The 25,255-nt window shown below is 41.0% G+C and overlaps 3 protein-coding genes across 4 annotated transcripts; 1 reads left to right on the top strand and 2 right to left on the bottom strand.

The window, feature by feature from the left end:
* The first annotated feature begins 429 nt into the window (after positions 1 to 429).
* On the top strand, positions 430 to 4,677 carry LOC119487264 (muscarinic acetylcholine receptor M4-like). The gene is made up of 2 exons (XM_037767988.1): positions 430 to 551; positions 3,114 to 4,677. The coding sequence occupies exon 2, from the start codon at positions 3,119 to 3,121 to the stop codon at positions 4,418 to 4,420; it is 1,302 nt and encodes a 433-aa protein (XP_037623916.1). The 5' UTR covers positions 430 to 551; positions 3,114 to 3,118; the 3' UTR covers positions 4,421 to 4,677.
* Positions 4,678 to 6,408: 1,731 nt separating this feature from the next.
* Positions 6,409 to 8,829, bottom strand: LOC119487262 (nuclear factor 7, brain-like). Its single transcript, XM_037767986.1, has one exon. The coding sequence runs from the start codon at positions 8,162 to 8,164 to the stop codon at positions 6,770 to 6,772; it is 1,395 nt and encodes a 464-aa protein (XP_037623914.1). The 5' UTR covers positions 8,165 to 8,829; the 3' UTR covers positions 6,409 to 6,769.
* A 4,267-nt stretch (positions 8,830 to 13,096) lies between these two features.
* On the bottom strand, positions 13,097 to 25,218 carry LOC119487258. Of its 2 annotated transcripts, none has more exons than XM_037767982.1 (13): positions 24,635 to 25,218; positions 23,803 to 23,896; positions 23,396 to 23,483; positions 22,238 to 22,574; positions 22,002 to 22,095; positions 20,449 to 20,536; positions 19,031 to 19,379; positions 18,477 to 18,570; positions 17,726 to 17,813; positions 16,463 to 16,781; positions 14,908 to 15,001; positions 14,456 to 14,543; positions 13,097 to 13,873 (listed from the first exon to the last, which is right to left on the bottom strand). In XM_037767982.1, exons 1-13 carry the CDS (start codon positions 24,693 to 24,695, stop codon positions 13,304 to 13,306), a joined length of 2,364 nt encoding a protein of 787 aa, XP_037623910.1. In that variant the 5' UTR covers positions 24,696 to 25,218; the 3' UTR covers positions 13,097 to 13,303. The 2 variants fall into 2 exon arrangements, with proteins under 2 accessions (XP_037623910.1, XP_037623911.1); XM_037767983.1 differs by having other exon boundaries at positions 19,031 to 19,337.
* Between the last annotated feature and the right edge of the window lie 37 nt (positions 25,219 to 25,255).

Genomic DNA, 25,255 nt, shown 5'->3' with positions numbered 1-25,255 from the left:
CACAATCTCCAATTTTATTATTTCTATAAATTATTATATTTATTTTCTCAGACTTTATACATCAGATTTACAGAGAGAGAGTTTGACTTTTTTAGACACTAAGTTCCTCTCCCTGAGGTGTTTCCATTATTTTGTCCACCCTCCCTGATGGTTTGACTGCTGAGCGTTGTGTTTATGGTGTGTTTATAGGTGTTGGCATGCCTTCATAACTGATCCAGATACAGCCTGCAGACTGTTTGCAGGCTGTACTAGCATCTGTTCTCAGTCAGGAGTCATAACATCCCACATGAGTCTGATCGGAGATCTGATCTGAGGTCTGTTCTGGTCTGAGATCTGTTCTGGTCTGAGATCTGTTCTGAGGAGCGCTACAGCAGCAGGCGGAGTATCCTCTCTGTTGATGACTGAGGCTTTCCTCCGCTGCATATAAAATGCTGCTGGTGACTGACCGAGGAGACGGAGCTCAGGAAGAGAAGAGAGCACAGACTGCAGGTCCAGGATCAGCAGGTCCAGCATCAGCAGCAGGTCCAGGATCAGCAGGTCCAGCATCTCCAGTAAGTTAAATTGAACTCACTTATTGCTCTTTTCTTGCTTCATGTTATCAGAAAATTGTTTTGTTCTTTCTTTAATTTTGAGTATTTATATGGAGGCTGTCAATCGACTAACATATTTAATCGCGATTAATCACAAATGGATCACATTTTGTATCCGTTCAAAATGTACCCTAAAGGGAGATTTATCAAGTATTTAATACTCTTATCAACATGGGAGTGGACAAATATGCTGATTTATGCAAATGTATGTATATATTTATTATTGAAAACCAATTAACAACACAAAACAATGACAGATATTGTCCAGAAACCCTCACAGGTACTGCGTTTAGCATTAAAATATGCTCAAATCATAACATGGCAAACTGCAGCCCAACAGGCAACAACAGCTGTCAGTGTGTCAGTGTGCTGACTTGACTATGACTTGCCCCAAACTGCATGTGATTGTCATAAGTGGACATGTCTGTAAAGAGGAGACTCGTGGGTACCCATAGAACCCATTTTCATTCACATACCTGGAGGTCAGAGGTCAAGGGACCCCTTTGAAAATGGCCATGATAGTTTTTCCTCGACAAAATGTAGCGTCAGTTTGGAGCGTTATTTAACCTCCATAACATGGCTGGTACCGATGGATTCATTAGGTTTTTGTAGTTTCACATGATACCAGTATCTACACTATAAAACAGAGCCGCTACAAATTTACGTTATTATCGTGTTAACTTTGACAGCCCTAATTTAAATATGTTTTTTTAAATGTCATGTTGATATAGTCCTTTATTTTGGGGTTTCCTAACGTAGGTTTGGGGCCCTCTGGTGGTCGTTGAAAGTTGAGAAACAGCGATGACTGAATTTTAATTTCAGGTTTAATTTCTTTATTTTTGTGGTCACAACGATCAGAGAGAAGCAGTCGGTGGAGATGAAATTTATTTATTTATTCAATTAATTAACTTAATTATATTTTCATTATAAATCTATATTGTTTTTAACTTTAGCTTTAACTATTTACTTTCAAGGGTTTATTATTATTATTATTATTATTATTAATAATCAAATTATTCTTTTTATTATTATTGTTATTTTGTTATTATTATTTTGTACACTGCCATATGTTCAATTCGGGGGAGGTTTCTAGGTTTTATGTACAATGTGTTAAATGTGTAAAATGAATAAATATATGTTTAAATAATATGAGAATCTAATAGCAGAAGATAAAATATTGTATATATAAAATAAAATATAATACTGTGGTCGACTGGTTTAAGGCTGCAACTAACAAGTATTTTCATCATCAATTAATCTGACGATTATTTTCTTGATGAATCTTAATAAAAGACTGAAAAATAAAAAAAATCCCAGTTTACCAGAGCTCAGTGTGAACTCTTCACATTTTCACTTTATTCTAATAATAAGAGCGGAAACGTAGCTATCACATCTGACAGTTTGGAACCATCGTATTTTAATCAAAATATTTGCTAATTAACTTTTTGTCGATCAATTAATCAACTAATCGTTGCAGCTCTACTGAAGGTTGCTATTAAACAGAGTGAATTATAGATCAAGCTGTGTTTTAGTGGAGAAATTAGTTATTGTGTATTAAAATTGACGAATGATCCGATATCGATTTAACATCTTCAATCTGCTTCCACACTCTCAAATGTTTCAGATTTTCAGTTTTTCTATGTTTTATATCTCAGTGATGTGAATATTCAATGCTCCACTACATTCAGTGTAAACTCTATAATACGATGCTTCAGCCGTCTGGAAGATCTCCTCTTGATTTGTTTAACTCAAAATGAATTCCTGCTTTTTATTACTGTCCTGGAACACAACTCGTCTGTGGACACTCTTAACTCTATAAACATGATTCCAGGGAAAAAGGCAAACACATTTTTTAAAGGAAACTTGATCCTTTTTTTATTTCAACATAACTAGGAAATGTAAATGAACATATCGGTAGATGTGAACTTATTGTTCAGTATTTCATTAGTTTTCCAACACAACATGAGCTGGTAGCAACTCTCACAGCTCTGTGCTCATGCAGAAAACGTCAACGTGTTTATTAATATTCACCGACATTAAAGAGTTTCTATAGTTTGAACTGAACATCCTGCATAAATTAACATAATCCAGATAGAGATGAAGTAGTTTAGTCCATTATTAAATTGAAAAATCGTTTGATTGTTTCCAAAACATAAAAAGAAAAACTTTTTTTGGAATCAAGTGATTTTTCTTGATTGTAGTGAAGCAGCCTGCATGATTTTTATTATTTTACTTACTATACTTTGTTTATACAGGAACATGACAATTATGATATATGTAGATGAGAGAGGGCGGTATATCATTAAAGTTATTATTATAATTATAGTTAATATTAATTATTGTTATTATTATGAATTATTATATTATTATTATCATTATTATTATTAATAATAATAATATTGTCATTATTATTATTATTACTGTTTTTTTATTATTATTATTATTAATATTAATATAATCATTATAATTACTATCATTATTAGAATTGTGTGTGTGTGTGTGCGTGCGTGTGTGTGTGTTCAGGGAACATGGGAGGAGCTCCTGATCCCGACCTCAACGCCTCCCTGTGGCTCCGCCCCTGTGTTAACACCTCCTGTCAGCCTCCAGTCAGAGCGGCGTGTCCGTACAAAACGGTCCAGCTGGTCCTCATCGTCATGGTAACCGCCTCCCTCAGCGTGATCACCGTCCTGGGCAACACGCTGGTGATCCTGTCCATCAAAGTCAACTGCCACCTGAGGACCGTCAACAACTACTTCGTGTTGAGCCTGGCGGTGGCCGACCTGATCATCGGCGTGCTCTCCATGAACCTGTACACGCTCTACCTGCTGCAGGGCCGCTGGCCGCTGGGGGCCGCCGTCTGCGACCTGTGGCTCGTTGTGGACTACGTGGTGAGCAACGCCTCCGTCATGAACCTGCTGATCATCAGTTTGGATCAGTACTTCTGCATGACGCGGCCGTTCAGCTACCCAGCACGACGGACGGGCGGTATGGCTGGTCTGATGATCTGCGCTGCCTGGCTGGTGTCCTTCGTCCTCTGGGCCCCCGCTATCCTCTGCTGGCAGACGCTGGGGGGCGAACGTGTCGTCCCCGATGGAGAGTGTTACACGCAGCTCCTCGCCAGTCCCGCTGTCACCCTGGGCACGACGCTTCCTTCTTTTTACCTGCCGGCGCTCGTCATGGTCATCCTGTACAGCCGTCTGTCCGCCGCCAGCCACAGTCGACTGAGCGCGCTCCAGTCGGAGCAGGGTCCACCCAGGACGTCCAGTCCGTCCATTAAAGACTTCGTGTTGAAACGACGGAGCTGGGTGACCAGCGACCTGTGCTCGGACGTGTCTCTGAACCAATCAGAATCCAGCACCCCGAAGCCCAGAAGGAACCGGAAGCTGTCCAGAAGTCCAGGTGACACCAAAGAGCCTCAGCAGTGTCAGACCGCCGCCCGCCATGCCACCAACAAAGACTTCAACAAGATGGAAACCGACTCCTCGTCCAACGCTGACCTCCACAGGACGGCGTCGGCGGCGTTCTCCGCCTGCCCCAGCTTCAAGTCTCAGGAGAGACGGAGGCGTCGTGTGATGGCGAGGGAGAGGAGGGTCACCAAGACCATCCTGGCCATCCTGCTGGCCTTCATCCTCACCTGGACGCCGTACAACATCATGGCGGTGGTCGCCGCCTTCTGTCACGTGTGCATCCCGAGCGACCTGTGGACGGCGGGCTACTGGCTCTGTTACATCAACAGCGCCATCAACCCGGGCTGCTACGCCCTCTGTAACGTCACCTTCAGGAAGACCTTCTGCAGCCTGCTGCGCTGCCGCGGCAGGCAAGGCCTATAGAAAGGAGGCCGGGTCACGCGTCATCAAGGCGTCATATCTTTGGGGGTATAACACATGCGCAGTAAAATCTGGTCTGCACTTGCCGAAATTGAGCCAATCGCAACGCACGACCGCAGCTTCAGTTACACTGCGCATGTGTTGTACCCCATACCCCAAGACCCAGCCTCCTTTCCATAAGCCTTGGCGAAGGAAGCTGCGATGACGCCGCCACGTGACAGGACATGTGAGGATTTATTTCTGACACTTGAGTGGTTGAATCCGCCGGTTCCACAAGTATTTAGTCTTTGAATACATTTTTTACAGTTTTCTCTGAACGATCTCGTCGATGTTCCTCACAGCTGATTGATGTTCATGATCCTGATCAATAAAACTGATTAAATCCTGTATTGATACACTTTATGACTGAAGCTTTTTCTGTTTTGTGCAGCTCCTGAACATGACATGAAATGCATCATATTTGAACACCATATGTTAAAAAAAGTGATAAAAAAAAACTAGAGCCGTAAAATTAACGTAAAAAATAACGCGTCAATTTTTATTTTAACGCCACTAATTTCTTTAACTCATTAATGTGATTTTTAGGTTGTAGCGGCTCAGGTTTAAAGCTAGAGTGAAGATACTGGTATCATATAAAACTAGAAAACCTATTGAATCCATTAGTACCAACCATGTCATACTAGCTTGTCATGAAAGGAGGTTTAATAACGCTCCGAACTTGTGCTAAATTTTGGTGAGGAAAAACTCATGTCAATTTTCAAAGGGGTCCCTTGACCTCTGACCTCCAGATATGTGAATGAAAATGGGTTCTATGGGTACCCACGAGTCTCCCCTTTACAGACATGCCCACTTTATGATAATCACATGCAGTTTGGGGCAAGTCAAAGTTGCCCCAAAGTCAGCACACTGACACACTGACAGCTGTTGTTGCCTGTTGGGCTGCAGTTTGCCATGTTATGATTTGAGCAGATTTGTTATGCTAAATGCAGTACCTGTGAGGGTTTCTGGACAATATCTGTCATTGTTTTGTGTTGTTAATTGATTTCCAATAATAAATATATACATAAATTTGCATAAAGCAGCATATTTGTCCACTCCCATGTTGATAAGAGCATTGACAAATCTCCCTTTAAGGTACATTTTGAACACATTAATGAATGTGTGATTAATTTGAAATTAACCATCATTAACTATGGAGAATCATGCAATTAATCGTGATAACACATTCTAATTGATTGACTGCCCTACTACAAATAATAATCAGCATAATAATAAACTTTAATTCTAATTTGTTGATGAACAGTTTGACTGGGATTTTGTTTGTTTTCTTTTCAGTACTTAGAGACGATAAAAAGGAGTGGAGTGATGTAACAAAATTATGTGAACACCTTCCAGGAGAATATAAAACATGTGAACAAATATCCGGAAAGAAAATGTCTGAAAAATGAATAGTAAAATATGTGAAAAACAATATTGACAAATATCAGAAAATGATAGTAAAATATGTGAACAAATATCTGACAAATATGTGTCCAATATAAGAAAACTAAACTAAACATAAGTAAAGAGGACGTTCTACCATTCAGACAAATGTGAAAAATATCAGAAAATTATTAGTAAATTATGTGAAAAATGTCTGATAAATATGTGTAAAATAATTGAAAACTGAAGTAAATAACATGTATTAGTAAAGAGGACGTTGTACCATTCAGACATATAGAGCCGTCCTCTCACACATCTGACTGCAGCAGATTACTAACAGCAGGTTTCCACGACTGTGTGACTGAAGCCTGATGTATAAAGCAACATTTACTAAAGCTTTGACTCTGACAGGTAGTTTTACTGAGGACTAGAACAGAAACTCTTCAGCCATTATATATGTGTATATATATATATATATATATAGTGTATATATATATATATATATATATATATATATATATACACTATATATTACATTTTAAAGTTACAACCTCAGATCAAAAACAAAAGCACCGTCAGTTTCTGCTTCATGAGTCACTTTAATTTTCCAGTTGAAGCTTTAATCTCATTTCTAATGAAGAATTACAGTGAACAGATGATGTGAAATAAAATCTCTTTAACACTTTACATGAATAAACAAATCAACGTTTGAACCTGCTGTTCAAATACACAGAAACTTCACATTAAAGATATAATCAATAATCTTGCTCTCTGAAGCTCTGTACGCCGCTGTTTCCTGTTAAAGGCAGTGGTGTTGGTCATCATCATCATCACCACCACCACCACCACCACCATCACCACCACCACCACCACCACCATCATCATCATCATCATCATCATCATCATCATCATCATCATCATCATCATCATCTATTTCTGTTGTCCTACAGTCACAGAGACCTTCACTGGTAAAACCTTCAGTGGGAGAACATCACCAGTGTTAATATATGGAAACATCCTCTCAGTGAAAGTGTGTGTGAAGGTGTGTATGTGTGTGTTAGTATCAGGATCAGAGAACGACAGCTTTCCTTTGTTCCAGTCCAGATTCACTCTGATCCTCTGGAGCTTCTTCTGCACTACGAGATCAGTGGATGGATCTGATGGGGAGAATGCATCGTATTCACCATCATAGAACCATATTCTCCATAATCCAGACTCTATGTCTCCCTCCCTCCAGGCAGACTCTGCTAACACACCCAGGAACCAGAATATACTGTCTCCAACCTGGACGTCCCAGCTGTGAGTCCCTGAGTTAAAGCCCTCAGAGCCCAGGACAGACCAGTAGTAATCAATCCTCTCTGGATTATCAGGAAGCTGCTGTCTCTCTCCTCGTCTCACACTGGTCAGATCTTCAGACAGGATGAGTTCTGGATCAGCAGTGTTTGGGTCCAGAATCACAGGAGTGTAGGAGACCATGTCCTTCATCTTGTTCCAGATGTTGAAGGTCAGGTTGCCCAGGTGTTTGGCCTGGTCTATCAGAGCTCCTGAGAGCAGCTGTGGATCCTCCAGCAGGGGGCGCTGCTGGACTCTTTCCACTGCAGCCTTGTAGTTGAGCAGGAATGAGACGTCTTCAGCTCTCAGCTCGTCCTCTGTGGCTCTGACTGTGTCTGAAAGAGCTGCTATCTCTCTGCTCACAGCCTCCATCTTCTCCTTCATCATCCGACTCTTCTGCTCCTCTTCCTCCCTCAGTGCAGCCATCCTGGCCTCCTCTTCCTCTTCTAGAAACTGGTGAAGCTTCTTAAACTGCTCCTTAATCTGCCTCTCTGTGTGTCGGGCCTGGACCTTCATGTGTTCTGCTGTTTGATCAAACTTCACTTTGACTCTTTCAAAAACCTTTAACTTCTTCTTTAAGGGCTCCAGAGTTTCCTGAAGTTCCTTCTTGTGTTGTCGTGCAGCTTCATCGATGGGTCTGAATCTGTGGTTGGTGTGTTTTTCTGAATCTCTGCAGATGTGACACACCGGCTGCTGATGGTCCAGACAGAAGAGTTTGAGTTTCTCAGAGTGCAGACTGCAGAGAGCCTCTGAAGATCTCTGAGCTCTCTCCTGTAAGAAACTCTCACACAGGTTCTTTAAAGCCAAGTTAGAAGGTGGTAAATCCTTTGAAGATCTTCTCTTACAAAGTGGACACTCTTGGACGTGTTTCTCTGTCCACCAGCTCTGCAGACAGACTTTACAGAAGCTGTGGCTACATGACAGGATGACAGGATCTTTAAAGACGTCGTGGCAGACAGAACAGCAGAGATCGTCCTCTAATCTGGAAGCCATTTAGTCTCTGAGTGAAGCTGAAAACACAGCAGGCAGACGGCTCAGACACTCCCTGTTCCCTGAAAGCTACTTTCACTTTGAGTCTTTGTTCTTGTAAAACTCTGGTTCAGTTTGTGGATTCAGCAGCTGGTTGAAGTGGTAGTATTCCAGTATTACCAGTATTCCCTCCTGTAGATGTCCTCTCTCAGTGGAAGTGGTGGTTTTGGTCTGAAGGTGAATCTTATCGTCCGTCTCTCAGTGTGTGTGTGTGTGTGTGTGTGTGTGTGTGTGTGTCGTCTCAGTGAGGCAGAATAACAATCTGTTTCCTGGTTTGTCCAGAGGATATTAAATGAAGGCTGATACGCCGTCTTTGACCTCGTGGAGTTCTGACTCATGCTCAGTGTGACTGGAGCTGTGATGTTGGAGGGTTACAGCAGAGGGTGCTAGAAATAAAGGGATGGTTCCCACTCAGGTGCTCTTTGGGTGGACTCGGACTGACTGAACTTTTTGGGTATGATTTCTATTTTTCAAATACTATGGTCTTTTATTAAAGATCTTTAAATAATTGCAGAGTTGTAATTCTCACCCGTAAAGTAGGCTAGTATGACACCCTGCCTTTATTTGACACAACATGCTTTTTTTATTAACCCTCTGAGACCGGACCAACTTTACTGTCTTTCAGTTTTAAAGCTAGTGAAGATCCTGGTATCATACCAGAATAGCTGTCATTGTTTTGTGTTGTTAATTGATTTACAATAATAAATATATACATAAGTTTACATAAAGCAGCATATCTGTCCACTCCCATGTTGATAAGAGTATAAAATACTTGATAAATCTCCATTTAAGGTGCATTTTGAACAGGGTGCATTCACTATAGAGAGCTTGATGGTAAAAGCCCTATGGTTTGTCGAAAGATTTTATGAAAAAAAGTCATGGTATAGTAGGTCGAAAAATTTCATTGAAAAAGTCATAGTAGTCTTTTTAAAAAATGTCATGGAAAAGTCATAGTATAGTATGTCGAAATATTTTATGAAAAAAATCATAGTATAGTATGTCGAAAAACTTTTATGAAAAGACAGTATTGTTAAACTATGTTGAAAAAATTCGTGAAAAAAGTCATAATATAGTAAGTCGAAAAATTACATGAAAAAAAGTCAAAGTTTAGTATGTCAAAATATTTGATGAAAACATTCATATTATAATATGTCGAAAAATTTCATGGAAGAATAGTCAGTATAGGATGTCAAAAATGTTATGGAAAAAAGTCATAGTATAGCATGTCGAAAAATTTCATGGATAAAGTGATAGTATAACATGTCGAAAAATTATATTATGTTGAAACGTTTTATGAAAAACATCGGTTTAATGTGTCGAAAAATTTTATGAAAAAATTCATATAATATGTCGAAAAATTTCATGGAAGAATAGTCAGTATAGTATGTCAAAAATGTTATGGAAAAAATGTCATAGTATGGTATGTCGAAAACTTTTATGCAAAAGTCATAGTATAGTATGTCAAAACATTTTGTGAAAAAAAGTCATAGTATAGTATGTCAAAAATTTCATGGAAAAAGTTAGATTATAGTATGTTGAAAAATGTTATGAAAAAAAGTCATAGTATAGAATGTCCAAAGATTTCGTGAAAAAAAGTCATAGTATTATACGTTGAAAAAGTCATTGTATAGCATGTCGAAACATTTTGTGAAAAAAAGTCATGGTATAGTATGTCGAAAAATTTAATTGAAAAAGTCATAGTAGTCTTTTCGTAAAATTTCATGGAAAAGTCATAGTATAGTATGTCGAAATATTTTATGAAAAAAAAGTCATAGTATAGAATGTCCAAAGATTTAGTGAAAAAAAATCATAATATAGTATGTCGAATAATTTAGTGAAAAAAAGTCATGGTATAGTATGTCGAAACATTTTATGAAAAAGTCATAGTAGTCTTTTTGAAAAATTTCATGGAAAAGTCATAGTATAGAATGTCCAAAGTTTTCATGAAAAAAAGTCATAGTATAGAATGTCCAAAGTTTTCATGAAAAAACATCATAATATAGTACGTCGAATAATTTAGTGAAAAAAAGTCATAGTATAGTATACTATTTTATACTTTATACTGAAAATGTTCAACATACTATACTATGACTTTTTATTGCATAATATACTATGACTTGTTAATAACATTCTTCCACATGCTATACTATTCCTTTTTTTTATGAAATTTTTCAACATGTTATACTATGACTTTTTAAAAAAAAAAAAATTCGAAATACTACACCATGACTTTTTTTCATAACATTTTTCGACTTTCCTTCATAAATTTTTTTTCTAAAAACTTTTTCCATGAATTTGTTTGACATACTACACTATTTTTTCTCTCTCGATGTTATACTATGAATTTTTGTCATAAAATGTTTCGACACTATACTATGACCTTTTCCATAATTTTTTTTTGACAGACAATGACTTTTTTCATGAAGTTTTCTGACTTACTATACTATGACTTTTTTCATGAAAAAACTTTTTTCTACATATTATACTATGACTTATGACTTTTTCAACATTCTATGCTTGATCTATGTCTTTTTTCAATTTACTATACTATGACTTTTTTAGGATTTCTTTTGACATAAAAATAAATGACATTTTTATGACTTTTCTCCACATACTATTTGACTTTTTAATGACTTGTTTCGACATACTATACTATGAGAGTACGTGGAGTGACCTAGATTAGTTAGAAAAATGTATTTATTGACATTAACCCTGATAAGACGTCATGTAAAGCAAGAGTTTATTTTCATCGTCACGTAAATACTGCACACAACTATCAACTTGTTGTTTAAACGCTTTTGAGCAATAAAATCAATGTTGTTTCCACATGACGACTTAAAGCTCATGAACACCTCAAAGTCAAAAGAACGACATTTTAACTCGGGAAACGGGACCATCTGAGGAGCACGTGAATGCAGCATTAGGGCCAAAACGTTCGTGCAACGCATGAATAAACAATCAAAGTGGAGTTATTTTCCTGCTCTCTAAAATAAAGACACGTAACATCACCACAGACAAATATAAGCGATAATGAAACTTTTTAATCTCATGTCGTACAAACTGAGCGAGAAAGAGAAGTCAGTTCAGTCTTTGTTTGGAGGAAACAAGAGGTGAAACTTGTTAAACATGTTAAAAATTGTGTTCATGTTGCAGCAGACAGAATATTTTTCTTCTTTTGAGGATTCTGTATAAACATTCAGGTATTTATTTTTCTGATGCTTCGCTCCGTGACTTCAGTGTACATGAGAGGAACAAACGTAGCTTTGTCTGTCATCACCACTTTTAAATAAAAAATAATACAAAAGAACATTTTGTAAATAAATACAAAAATGGGGAAACTCTCTTTGGGTGGACCGCCCAAATAAATTCTGTGAGTAGGAAACGCTTGAATGCACGTTACAGTTTGTATATTAATCTAGTTTGATGTCCTTTGTTTGGCTCCACATAATCAGTCCAAAGTGGTCTATATCCCAGGTTAGTCTATGTACAGTGGTGGTCCACTGGTAACACTGGTGTACACATGTAGGGTCGTATTAAACTTCAACAGGTAGAGCTGCACAATTGTTTAAGTACAATAATCTGTTTTAAATGTTAAACTGTCAAACATATCAGCCCGCCACACATGACTAGTATGTTTTTAAATCCAGTGATTTTTTATATATATAAATATATATATATATATATACTGCCTGCCTTTGTGTAAATCATCATCTTGTTATATAACAATCAGTTTCATACATCAAGTTATAAAGCTTTTAAATTGGGGAAAAGAAAAAATGCCCACACAGGCAGCCTGCGTTTTGATTTGCTTGGAAGCGGTCTGAGACCACCTCTCGGACCAGTTGTCTTGGTCCGCACCATTGTACGATTACTGCGTTCACAACTGCCCAAAAAAACAACACACCATAGTTTGATTAAAACGGACTAAATGTTGGCTTGTGAGAGAACCCTTAGACACTTAAAAAGTGTACGCTACATTTAGGTGGCTTTTCTTTCAGATGATGTCCTCTTACCGGTGAGTAACTCATACCACCTGAGCTCAGGATGTCCAAACTAGAGTAAGAACAATAAATCGATATTAGCTTATTGTGTCAGTGTCAGTTTATATCGGCCAATAAATGCAGAACAAAAATGCCAAATGGAGAAAACTGACAAATTGATTTTTCAGCTGTAAAAATGTTTGATAAATATTAGGGCTGTCAAAGTTAACCAGTTAATAACGCGTTAACGCAAATTTGTTTTAACGCCACTAATTTCTTTAACACATTAACGCAACTTGTGATTTTTAGGTTGTAGCGGCTCAGTTTTAAAGCCAGAGTGAAGATACTAGTATCTAAAACCTAAGAAATGCATTGGTACCAACCATGTCATACTAGCTTGTCGAGAAGGAGGTTAAATAACGCTACAAACATTTGCTACATTTTGGCGAGGACCACTTTATGATAATCACATGCAGTTTGAGGCAAGTCATAGTCAAGTCAGCACACTGACAGCTGGTTGTTGCCTGTTGGGCTGCAGTTTACCATCTTATGATTTGAGCATATTTTAATGCTAAATGTAGTACCTGTGAGGGTTACTGGACAATATTTGTCATTGTTTTTTTGTTGTTAATTGATTTCCAATAATTAATATATACAAACATTTGCATAAAACATCATATTTGTCCACTCCCATGTTGATAAGAGTATTAAATACTTGACAAATCTCCCTTTAACATATATTTTGAACAGATAAAAAATGTGGGATTAATTTGCAATAAAATATTTTAACCGTTTGACAGCCCTAATATATATTGATATGTTCTAAAAAAGATCCAATAACAGTGTGTTGGTTGATTTAAAGATTTTTAAATTTTCCGTATTGGCCTAAAAAATTAAAATCATACCTTAGACGAACGAGGCTGAACGAGATTTAATGAAGTGTGCAGCCCTCCTGTTGAAATGGTCTACATCCACAGGTGGTGTACGTCTCCAAGACCAGCTCTGTGAGGAAGACCAACCAGGTCTATGTTTCCTGTGTGGTCTGTCAGTGAGGTTTACAAGGTCCAGACCTCCACCACAGACCAGAATGTCTCTACAGGGACGGTCTACGTCCCCAGCTGGACTACATGAGGGAGTTGAGGTGTCCAGAGTGTCCTACAGAGTTCAGCATCAAGGCCCTCTGGTCCAGCACCTCCCTCTCTCGGCCCAGCGTGGCCCTCTCCTGCTCCACCATGGCTCTGTCCCGCTCCACCGCCGCCCTCTCCCTCTCCAGCCACAGCCTCTCGGCCTGCACTGCCGCCCTCTCTCTCTCCACCGACGCCCTGTCTCTCTCCACCATCTCCCTGTCTCGCTCCAGCGCTGCCCTATCCCTCTCCACCATCTCCCACTCCCTCTCCAGTCCTCCCAGCGGCCCGTCACACGCCTCTGAGACGCGCTGGTTCTGCTCGCCGGCGTCGCTGAACGCCTCCTGTCCGTAGTCCGAGGAGGATGAGGGGGGAGGGGGAGGGGCGGGCCTGGACCTGTGTCTGGGGGCGGGGTCGGGGTGCTGCTCGTCGTCCTGGGTGACGGGGGTGAGGAGGGGGGCGCTGCCCGTCAGGCGGCCCTCCATGGCTTCATTCATCAGGTTAAACCACGGCCAGGAGGACGTGCTGTCTGCTACGTTCTCCATCCCAACAGGAGGATACTTCAGATCCTACAGGGAGGAGGGGGAGGGGAGAGGGGGTTAGGGAGAGGAGAGAGAGTAGAGAGGAGGAGAGATAGAGAGCGAGAGGAGACAGAAGGTAGAGAGAGGAGGTAGCAAGACGAGAGACGATGTGGGGAGAAAGGAGAGGAAAGAGAGAAGGTGGAGGTGGAGAGAGGAGAGGAGAGAGGAGGTAGCGAGAGGAGGTGGGAGAAAAAGGAGAGTAGAGAGAAGGGGGAGAGAGGGAGGACAGGGTAGGAGGGGAGAGGAGGAGTGGAGATGAGGACAGAGGAAAAATAAAGGAGAGAAAATAGTCCTCAACAAAGTCACTATTTCTTCCTGTTGGTTTGATGTAACTACAGTGAGCAGCTGTTTGAGGAGATCACTGATGGATCAGTGTTTTTAAAGATCTTCAGTAGGAACCAATGAGCTGAGAGCCACAGACAGGAAGTCAGACGGTACAGAGGGACGGACCAACAGACAGGAAGTCAGACCGTACAGAGGGACGGACCAACAGACAGGAAGTCAGACCGTACAGAGGGACGGAACAACATGTTGTTGGTTTGAGAGAGAATAACATCAGTCTGATCTAACCTTGTATCTCCTCTTCAGATTGTCCCATTTCTTTGCCATCTGGTAGGTTGAGACTTTCCCCTGCAGCCCCAGCTCCTTCAGGATGGCCCTGAGAGGAGGAGAGAGGTGAGAGGAGAGACGAGAGAGAGGAGGAGGAGAGGAGGGAAGAGTGAGAGGAGTCGGAGGTGGAGGGAGTGAGAGGAGGAGGAGTGGGAGGGAGGAGGAGAGAGGAGAGAAGAGTAGAGTGACACCATGAGGGGAGTAGAGGGGAGTAGAGGGGAGGAGAGGAGAGACACCATGAACACCAAGACAGACTCAGACTGATGTGAGACTGTTGTACCTCTACAGGAACAGACAACACCATTATATGTATGTATTCACGATATAACAGACAGCACCATTATATGTATGTATTCACGATATAACTGACGGCACCATTAAATGTATTCTTGATATAACAGACAGCCTCTTACTTCCAGGCAGCTTTGGCAGCGTTTCTCCTCCCGGTGAACAACGCCTCGTTAGCAGCTCTCAGTTTGATCATCCTCCTGGTGTCCTGGTCCGTCACTGTGGCCGACAGAAACAAACATCAGAGAGGCTCAGAAACAACATACAGCTGCTAAATGTCAGCTTGATGCCGGTCTTATTGAATGTATGCTGTGTGGTGAAGCCCAAGACAATTTTCAACATGGAAGACAAAGTTAAGAGCAACACACACCGGTTGTATGGAGGAGAGAACCTAACAAAATAATAATTAATAAATAAATGACTCAATAAATAGATAAATATTGAAAGTAGCAAAAATAATATCAAAAATAAATGTAGTCATTAATTAATTGATAAAATGTGACAAATTGATATTTCTGTATTAATTTTTTTTTATTCATCTACCTTTGTATTAATTCCCTTATTTATTTACTCTTCTGTTTAATTTCCACTTTTATTTATTTATGTGTTTATTTTTATTATGAATTTTTTAATTAATTTATTTTTGCATTTATTTATATATATTTATTTTTAAATACATGTATTTATTTATGTGTTTAAGCATTTATTTATTTATGTATGCATGATTTTCCCTTAGCAATTCATCCTTATTTTTTTTTTAATATTTATTCTTCAATATATGTATGTATTTATTTATATGTTTAAGCATTTATTTCTTTAATTATTTATTTATGCATGATTTTCCCTTTGCATTTTACCCCTTATTTATTTCCCCAAACTTATTTTTCGGTGATTGGATGGCGAGCACTTGTATTGTGTAAACTGCTCAGAAACCCCCTTATTGTCAATCTAGCTAGGAAAGCCATCCATCCTCTGAATGCTCTAGGTCTCTAGTTTTTGGCTGTAAAGTTTCATAAGGCTGTGATCATCCTAGAGGTCACCAGAGGTCATTTTATACAGTGATGTCAAGTTTAAAAAAAAAAAGGTCTCCAATGAAATGGCTACTATGGGGACTAACATCATCACACATGAATACAGTTGGGCTCATTGGATCCACAAAAGTCTCAGCTTTACAGTGATACCCAATTTATGTAATTCAAGACTGTTTATGGACGCCAGTATGCAGAAATATTCAGATAAACTATTTTAGAATATGAGACAACAACACATTTCTACTGCATTCATAAAAATTGCATATGATTAGCATGAGGTGGGCATGTCTGTGAAGGGGAGACTCGTGGGTACTCATAGAACGCATTTTCATTCACCTCACGAGGTCAAGGGACCCTTTTGAAAATGGCCATGACAGTTTTTGCTAGCCAAAATTTAGCATAAGTTTGGAGCGTTATTTAACCTCCTTCACCTTCACTCTAGACTGAACCTGCTAAAGCCTCTGAAAGACAGAAAAGTCTGTCGGGATCGCCCATGTTAAAAGACAAAATCTAAATATCCATAAAATAGAATATAACACACAAAACACTATAAAAGGTCTTTAACAATATAGATACACTCAAATAAAACACTAAATAAAATCATCTGTATCAGAGACATTTTCTACTAATGAAGAAGGAGCCATCTTACTTTTATAGGAGAGGTCTGAGGGCGTCGAACACTCCTCTCCACTGGCGTCGATGTAGGTTACGTTCCCATCAGCATCGGCGGTGTCGCCCCCCACCATGCTCTCCAGCTCCGACACGCTGCTCCTCTCCGCCATCAGACAGTCTCTGTCGGGAGGCGGAGACGAGCCGAAGACACCGTCCTCCTCGCTGCTCCAGACGGGCGTCACTCTGGGAGCTTTTCCCGCCAGCCGTCCCTCCAGAGCGTCACTCATCAGCTGGAACCAGGGCCAGGAGGCCGGGTTAGTCTGGCCCTCCATCCCTCGAGGAGGGAACTTCAGGTCCTGCACACACACACACACACACAGTCTTTACAGAGGAGAAGCTGGAAGCAGCACATGTTTAACAGGGACTTTAACGATTAACTGATTATCGAAACTCCAGTTTAACATAACTGAAGACCAAATTCTCACATTGAGAACTTGGAATCATCAAATCTTTGATCTTGAAAAATGGCTTAAACGATTAAATCAATATAAAAAAAATGTTCTGTCGATCAAACAATCTATTAATCGACTAATCGTTGCAGCTCTAATCTTACATTTGTGCAAACAGGACACAAGATGTTTCATTGTAAATAGATTAGGGCTGTCAATCGATTCAAATATTTAATCGTGATTAATTGCATGATTGTCCATAATTAATCTCAATTAATCGCACATTTTTTATCTGTTCAAAATGTACCTTAAAGGGAGATAGTATTTAATACTCTTATCAACATGGGAGTGGACAAATAGGCTGCTTTATGCAAATGTATGTATATATTTATTAATGGAAATCAATTAACAACTCAAAACGATGACAAATATTGTCCAGAAACCCTCACAGGTACTGCATTTAGCATAAAAAATATGCTCAAATCATAACATGGCAAACTGCAGCCCAACAGGCAACAACAGCTGTCAGCGTGTCAGACTTGACTATGACTTGCCCCAAACGGCATGTGATTATCATAATGTGTTTGTAGCATTATTTAACCTCCTTCTTGACAAGCTAGTATGACATGGTTGGTACTAATGGATTCATTAGGTTTTTCTAGTTTCATATGATACCAGTATCTTCACTCGAGCTTTAAAACTGAGCTGCTACAACCTCCGAAATATCGATTGCGTTAATGTGTTAAAGAAATTAGTGGCCTTAAAACAAATTTGCGTTAACGCGTTATCGCCCTTAAATAAATAAATACTGCCAACCTTCCTGTACAGGTAAGACTATTAGTTGTCGTCACCTTGAATTTGGTCTTCAGGTTGTCCCACTTCTTGGCGACCTGGTCAGGTGTTATCTTCCCCGTCAGACCCATCTCCTTCACTATCCCCCTGAGGACAAAACAAAACTAATTAATGACATAAAAACAGGATTATTCACAATGTTGGCTTTATTTACAGCTGGATGGGGATTATAAGAGAATCATTTAAACAGCATTTGTATAGGAATGATTCTTTACAGCAGCCCACTGCTCCTTGAGCTAAGGATGGGTTAAATGCAGCGATAAAACGGCTTCAGTTCGCTGTCAGAAAGGGCTGTCTGATGGCCAGGTAATGCTGTGAAAATATTCTAAATATAGCGTACACTTAAACTGATATTGATTTTTTAAAGTGTTTGAAATCCGTTTTTTCTGCTGCTCCCGTCCACGGCCGCTTTACCTTGCTGTCAGACAGCCCTTTCTGACGGGGAACTGAAGCCGTCTTCAAAGCCACCAGACTCCATTCACAAAAACATTAATTTTACCTCTCAGAACACGGGAGTACACAAGCAACCCCACTTCAGAAGATCTGAACCCTTTCAGTTATTTTCAAACTTAGCACAGCTAACGTTGAAGCTAGTGCTTCACATAATTCCTAATCTTATTGATTAGTCTACTGTGGTAACCTACATCACTGCTCTCTGCTAACAGTTGAGTGGGTTTTTCCATCTGAAAACACCAGAACAGAACGCAGATGGACTGCCCTTTAAAGAGATTATACTTAGTGCTCCTTTACCTCCAGGCCGGCTTGGCAGTGTTCCTCCTCCCCGTAAACAGAGACTCGTTAGCGGCTCGTAACTCAATTAGTCGCCTGGTGTCTTCTTCTGTCACTGGAATGAAGGTTAAAGGTCAAAAACTCAATTACAGTTCTGATTTTAGAGTTTGCTAACAGATGAACATCTCATCACTTCAACATGAATGATTCCAGCAGTCATTGAGAACACCCAGCATATTTTTTATTTACTTGGGTATTTCCATTTTATGCTACTTTATACTTCTACTCCACTACCGTAGGTGTGAACGTGAGTGTGAATGGTTGTCTGTCTCTATGTGTCGGCCCTGTGATAGTCTGGCGACCTGTCAAGGGTGTACCCCGCCTTCGCCCAATGTCAGCTGGGATCGGTTCCAGCCGCCCTGCGACCCCGAATGGGATAAGCGGTTACGGATAATGAACAAATGAATGAATGAATAGGTGAATTGAATTTTTTCCCACCCCTTTAAGATATAGTGACTCAAAATGTGCTCAGAGCAGAGCATTAAAGGGTAAATAGTTTTTCTAGCATTTCTTACGTTTATAAGTGAACTCGGCCATCCGCTGCAGATCTCCCAGAGCCGTGGACCCGTTCTTGTCTTCATTATCAACCAGCAGGTCCATCTCCGACTCCGTCAGGAACTCCGCCATCCCCCCTCGGCTGCGGCGGGCTCGTTTCTTGGGCGTCGGCGACAGCGGCTCACAGTCCTCATCTTCATCCTCCACGATAGGCGTGAGGATGGGCGCCCCCCCGGCGAAGCGCCCCTCCATGGCGTCGTTCATTCGGTAGAACCAGGGCCAGGAGCTCGGGTTGGTCTCCACACCTCGAGCGGGAAACTTCAGCTCCTGGTAGAGACAGAAAGCTCTACAGATCGTCCACAGAGGGACCTTATCCTCCTGTCAACACTCCTGTTTATCCACAACTCACAGCGACATCACTGCGTCTCTACACCATCAAGTCATTAACCGTTTTAATTTGTGCACCGTAACAAAAGGATGTCACGTATTTAAAAAGTGATGGTGATGGCAGGAAGATTTGGTCACAGGCTGTGAAGTAATGAGGGGAATTAACCCTCGAACATCAGGCATCATGCAAGAACCTCTTATCCTAAACCTCTCTGCGTTTTCCTGTTTGTACGGTTGTTCCAAGTCAAATTCACCAAACTCTCTTAAGTCGCTCGTTTCAACTTGATGAACGTTCATGAGTCAGAGACCATTCTAGAGATCTGATCATCAGTAGAACTGATATAGTTTGGTTTTGAAATGTTGGTGAGAACCATGTCGAACGGACTATTTTTATAAGCAAAACTATTATTTTTTAAATCAATATTTGTGTTAAATTATTGATTTCTTTAGTACGTAGCTGCTTATTACATGGCTACGTAGTCCACTATGTACTCCGCTTCGTGTCAGGGTCCTGCTCATCTGGTCGGGGTTCATTTCGCAATAACAACCGGCTCACTGTACATTATCCCTTACTTGATTTGTGTTGTTAATTGATTTCCAATAATAAATATATACATACATTTGCATAAAGCAGCATATTTATCCACTCCCATGTTGAGTATTAAATACTTGACAAATCTCCCTTTAAGGTACATTTTGAAGAGATAAAAAATGTGTGATTAATTGCAATTAAATATTTTAAATTGATTGACAGCCCAACTATACATCTTATTTTAGTTAATCATATTTAAACTCCAAATTCACTCAGTTTAAGGCATTATAATTAACAAGTCAAACTAGTGTGTTCCCCATGTGAAGAGAGGTAGGCTGTCTGTACTCCACCACTTCTCAACTTTGTTCTCCAAGTTCTCTAAATTCTCTCATGCGTTCCACTAAAGAAGGAATCTGTTGGTACGAGCGGTTCTTGCACGAAGCCCAGTGTCACCTAAACAGAGACGTCGCTACGAGTCGTGGATAAGTGGTCTGTGGAGTGGGAGGTGGTAGGACTTACCTTGTATCTCCTCTTCAGGTTGTCCCACTTCTTTGCCAACTGATCGGTGGTCAGCTTCCCCTGCAGACCCAGTTCGTACAGGATGGCTCTGAAAGAAACCACATGAAGGGTGAATCCCTGACTGAAGGCTGTAAATGAATAAATCATGGTTTGCCTTTCTTAACACTTTAATGTTCTGCTCGACTGTTTGGTAGAGCACATTTTGAGTCACTATATCTAATAGAAAAATGTGCTGAACCTGAGCCTCTCTACCGCTCAGTTTAGGTACGTTATGCTAAAAGAATTCCACTAGATGACGCTGTGTCTTTAAATAACATGCCTTTCCACTAAATAACAACAATGAATATTCAAAAGTTTTTTTTAAGATGATACAGTTTATATTATATATATATATATATATATATATATATATATATATATATATATATTATATATATATTTTTACTAGGGATTTAAAACCGAACCGTAAAAAAATTAACCGTTCAATGACTGTACGAACTGAACCGAACCTTGTTGAACCGTTGCACCACTATTAAATACAGGCCTGCTAATTATCTGATGAGTTGCCAGAGACATAGAAGAGGAAGTTACCTAGTTAGCTAGTCCAACTTGTTGCATTAATTAACTGAGGGTTTTCATTTTATTTTTAGTTTCCTCCACCTTAGCTTAGTGTGTTTATTTTCACAATGGAATGTGTGTGTGTGGTGAACGAGTGAAATAAACGCAGTGAATTACACAAAATACGTCAGAATTAACACAACACACTGACTGTCTCTCTCACTCGCTCTCTTCTTTACCGTCTCCTCCTGCTGGAGGAAACTTAACGGAAAGCAGCCGATACCGGAGGTTTGCGGGCCTCTAACAGGTCTGAACGACGGGGAGCGCAACTTTCAACCCAAAAGAAAACCAGATAAAAGTCCCGTTATAGAAATGAGCGAATCTCAGTGCAGCCCGGTGCGGTGTCGGTGCTGGAAGTGAGAAGACGGTGAACCTCCAAAAAGTCCCGAAACTGCATTTCAAACGTCGGACCTCAGCAACATGTCTATCTGTCCTCCGGTGCGCTGTGGCCAGCGTGCGGCAGTGCGGCTCTTCGGTGCAGCAGCAGCCAAATGGCCGCCTCGCCAAGAGGAGGCGGTGAAGAAGAGAGCGAGTGAGTGAGAGAGAGTCGGTGTGTTGAGATAATTCTGGTCTCATTTGGGGTCTGATAAACAGGAAATTCATCGAAACTGGTTTCATCTAAACTGGGTTGAAAAACTATGCAATCTGGTTGCCATGGTAATAAATTACGTCTGACTATTAACCACACCCCCATTCTCTGTTTGAGAAAGAACGTTAACCAAAAAACAGGAAGTACCTCTAGCTGGAGGGGGGCTTTAATATCATTTGTTTGTCTGCACAAATCTTGTAGGTGACCTATTTTGGATTCAAAACAGCGCATTTTGTCTAAAGGTGACAAGGTTGTCTGCCTGTTAAATGTCTCACAGCTCTACATGAGTGAGGGGAAGCTGTTCTGCTGGTGCAGGTAGTGAACACAGGAGGGAAACCTGACTCACCTCCAGGCTGGTTTGGCTGAATGTTTCCTGCCGGTGAAGAGAGCTTCGTTCGCAGCTCGAAGTTTGATCATTCTTTCCGTTTCTGGTTCGGTCACTGTGAACCAGAACAACAGTTTTTGGTTACGATGGTTAAGAGAATCAAACCGATTGGAAGAGAAAGAAAATAACTTTGCAATAGATTAAATGTGAGTTATATTTCCACCCACTGTGTGTCTCTGTATCGCGGTAAAACCTACTTTTATAGGAGCACTCGCTCATTCTCCTCCAGCCCATAGGGACTCCCTCAGCAGGAGCAGCCTCCGCGTGGCCCGTCCCATCATGCTCTGCAGCCTCCTGCGCCACCGTGTCCTCCATCTCCGTTTTGATGAGGAACTCCAGGATGTCGGTGTTCTCCTGGTTCTGGCTGGGCTGGTTGTTGCAGCGGTGGCCGGCGTTACCGGCGGTCTCCGGGCTCAGCACCAGGTTGCTGTTGTAGAGGCGACCGTGCATGGCTTCATCCATGATGTGGAACCAGGGCCACGACTCGACGACACCCCCGATGTGGTCCTGGCCCTGGTAGGGCTGCTTCAGGTCCTGCAAAACACAGCAAAGACTTACAGACACCCCGTCCTCCAGGCTAACATGATTCTGTTAACACTCATCCAGCTAACTTGGCTCTTCAAACGCAGCTAAAGGATTGATTTGTTAACCCTGAATCTAGTTATATTGACCAACAGTGCGCTCTTATTTTGAAATAAAGACAACATGATCAACTTTCATATGATTGGCTGATCATGAACAACAGATTCATGGCCTTAAGTCTCATTTGATGACACTTCCATTATTGTTATAAAGTTAGTTATTATGAGTGAATGCTGTTAGACTGTGAGTGATGTGTGCATTAATGAAGCAGATTTAATTGCATGACTTTAATCCTTTAGCTTTAATTTAGAAACTCATTTCAATTAAAACATTTTTTTTTTCAATCCAAGTATATACAGTATATAGTCTATTTATGAGGCAAGTAAATTTCATACATTTCAGTGTTCAAATGACAAATTCCCTTTATAATATCATAGTAAAATCTTTTCTTTTTTAAAAGTGTACCTATTATATTCTGTTGTGTATTTTATCATGTACAATTATTTAACTCTTTATTGTCAAAAGTGTGACCAACAGATCAGATCAGGTCCCCACGGAGCAATTCAAACGGGATCAAAAAATATTTGTGCTCTCCGTTGATTACCGTTCATATTTTTTCACCACACCCATGGTGGTCCACCTGAAGGGGCGGGACTTCGCCTCTCTATTTCAGAGAGCAGTTTTAACAAACTGTGATGGTGGTACATGCTGCTGTTTCAGATAAACACAGATGGTTGTGACTAACTTAAAGCCTCAGCGTATCACAACGTTACCTTGTATTTTGTCCGAAGGTTGTCCCATTTCTTGGCGATTTGGTCAGCTGTCAGCTTCCCCTCCAGACCCAGGCCCTTTAAGATGGTGCTGAGGAACAAACAGGAGCGTCAGCTGAGAGGAAACACTCACCAACAGACCACGGGGGAGGGAGTATTCACATCCTTAATTAATTTATGGACTAACTAATTAATGGACTAATGGTTTCAGCTGTGTGTGGGGAGTTTGATTTATACCGAAACATCATACTTTATAAGCTCTTTATATGTTTTATGTGCAGAAATCTAGTAACTAAAGCAGATAAATGTGGCATGAAAAGAAAATACTCAAGTAAAGTACCTCAGATTTGTACTTAAATACAGTATTTGAGTAAATGTACTTAGTTAAACAGAGAAGTTTTGGTTCATACCTCCACGCTATTTTGGCAGAGTTTCGTTTCCCCGTGAACAGAGCCTCGTTGGACGCCCTGAACTCAATCAGCCTCTTCACATCCTCCTCAGTCACTGCAGGTAGAGGGGTCAAAGGTCAAGAGTTAGGGTCGAGATCATCTGATGCATCAGTTCACTGACACTAGACACTGGGAACACAGGACACTGGGAGAATAGGACACTGGGAACACAGGACACTGGGAGAATAGGACACTGGGAGAATAGGACACTGGGAGCACAGGACACTGGGAGCACAGGACACTTGGAGCACAGGACACTGGGAGAATAGGACACTGGGAGAATAGGACACTGGGAGAATAGGACACTGGGAACACAGGACACTGGGAACACAGGACACTGGGAGAACAGGACACTGGGAACACAGGACACTGGGAACACAGGACACTGGGAACACAGGACACTGGGAGAATAGGACACTGGGAACACAGGACACTGGGAACACAGGACACTGAGAGAATAGGACACTGGGAGAATAGGACACTGGGAGCAAAGGACACTGGGAGAACAGGACACTGGGAGCACAGGACACTGGGAGAATAAGGACACTGGGAGAATAGGACACTGGGAGCACAGGACACTGGGAGAATAAGGACACTGGGAGAATAAGGACACTGGGAGAATAGGACACTTGGAGAATAGGACACTGGGAGAATAGTGGACACTGGGAGAATAGTGGACACTGGGAGAATAGGACACTGGGAGAATAGGACACTGGGAGAATAGGACACTGGGAGAATAGGACACTGGGAGAATAAGGATGAACTTCATACAGTTTATTCCAGGATGACTTACTTTTATAGGAGTTTTCTGGGAACTGTGGCAGCGGGTTCAGGGCTGACTCCATCGTGATCATGGAAGAAGAGGGTCTGTACTCCTGGGGCAGCTAGGGAGCGAGGAGAGGAGGGAAGGAAAGGAAGGAAGTGTGCTGGTACTCAGGCCTGATGCTAACTAGCTACATCCGCTAGTTAGCATCCTGCAGGTTTTACCGGCTCCGTTTGTCCCAAAGCAGCAGCGCTCCTCCGTCCATCACGTGGAGCAGTCCCGGTACAGATTTAACCGTTAACTTGAACCGGTTATCTGTCTCCTCCCGAGGCTAACTAACTCCCGGTAAACCGTTAAAAACAAGCAGCTATAGCTAAGCTAAGCTAAGCTAAACAACAAACACCTTCCCGCCACACAACGACACCGGTTTCCGTTAGCTAGGGCTGATTCCGACATCTGTCGTCTAACGTGATTGTGTGCCATCGTCGCTGGAGTGAATATAGCGGTAAACAAAGCCGTTTTCACCGTTACCGGAGCTTAGCACCGCACCGTTACCGGAGCGCTCTGTCTGAGAGGAGAGGGTGCGCTCGATCACCCGCTCTGGAGATGCCGTCCATCACGTGACCTACAACCGGGGAGGGCGGGGTTAAA

This window comes from Sebastes umbrosus, chromosome 4, assembly GCF_015220745.1.
Source record: "Sebastes umbrosus isolate fSebUmb1 chromosome 4, fSebUmb1.pri, whole genome shotgun sequence".
Lineage (NCBI taxonomy): Eukaryota > Metazoa > Chordata > Actinopteri > Perciformes > Sebastidae > Sebastes > Sebastes umbrosus.
The sequence above is the reverse complement of the archived record's forward strand: the minus strand, read 5'-3'. Positions and strand labels throughout refer to the sequence as shown.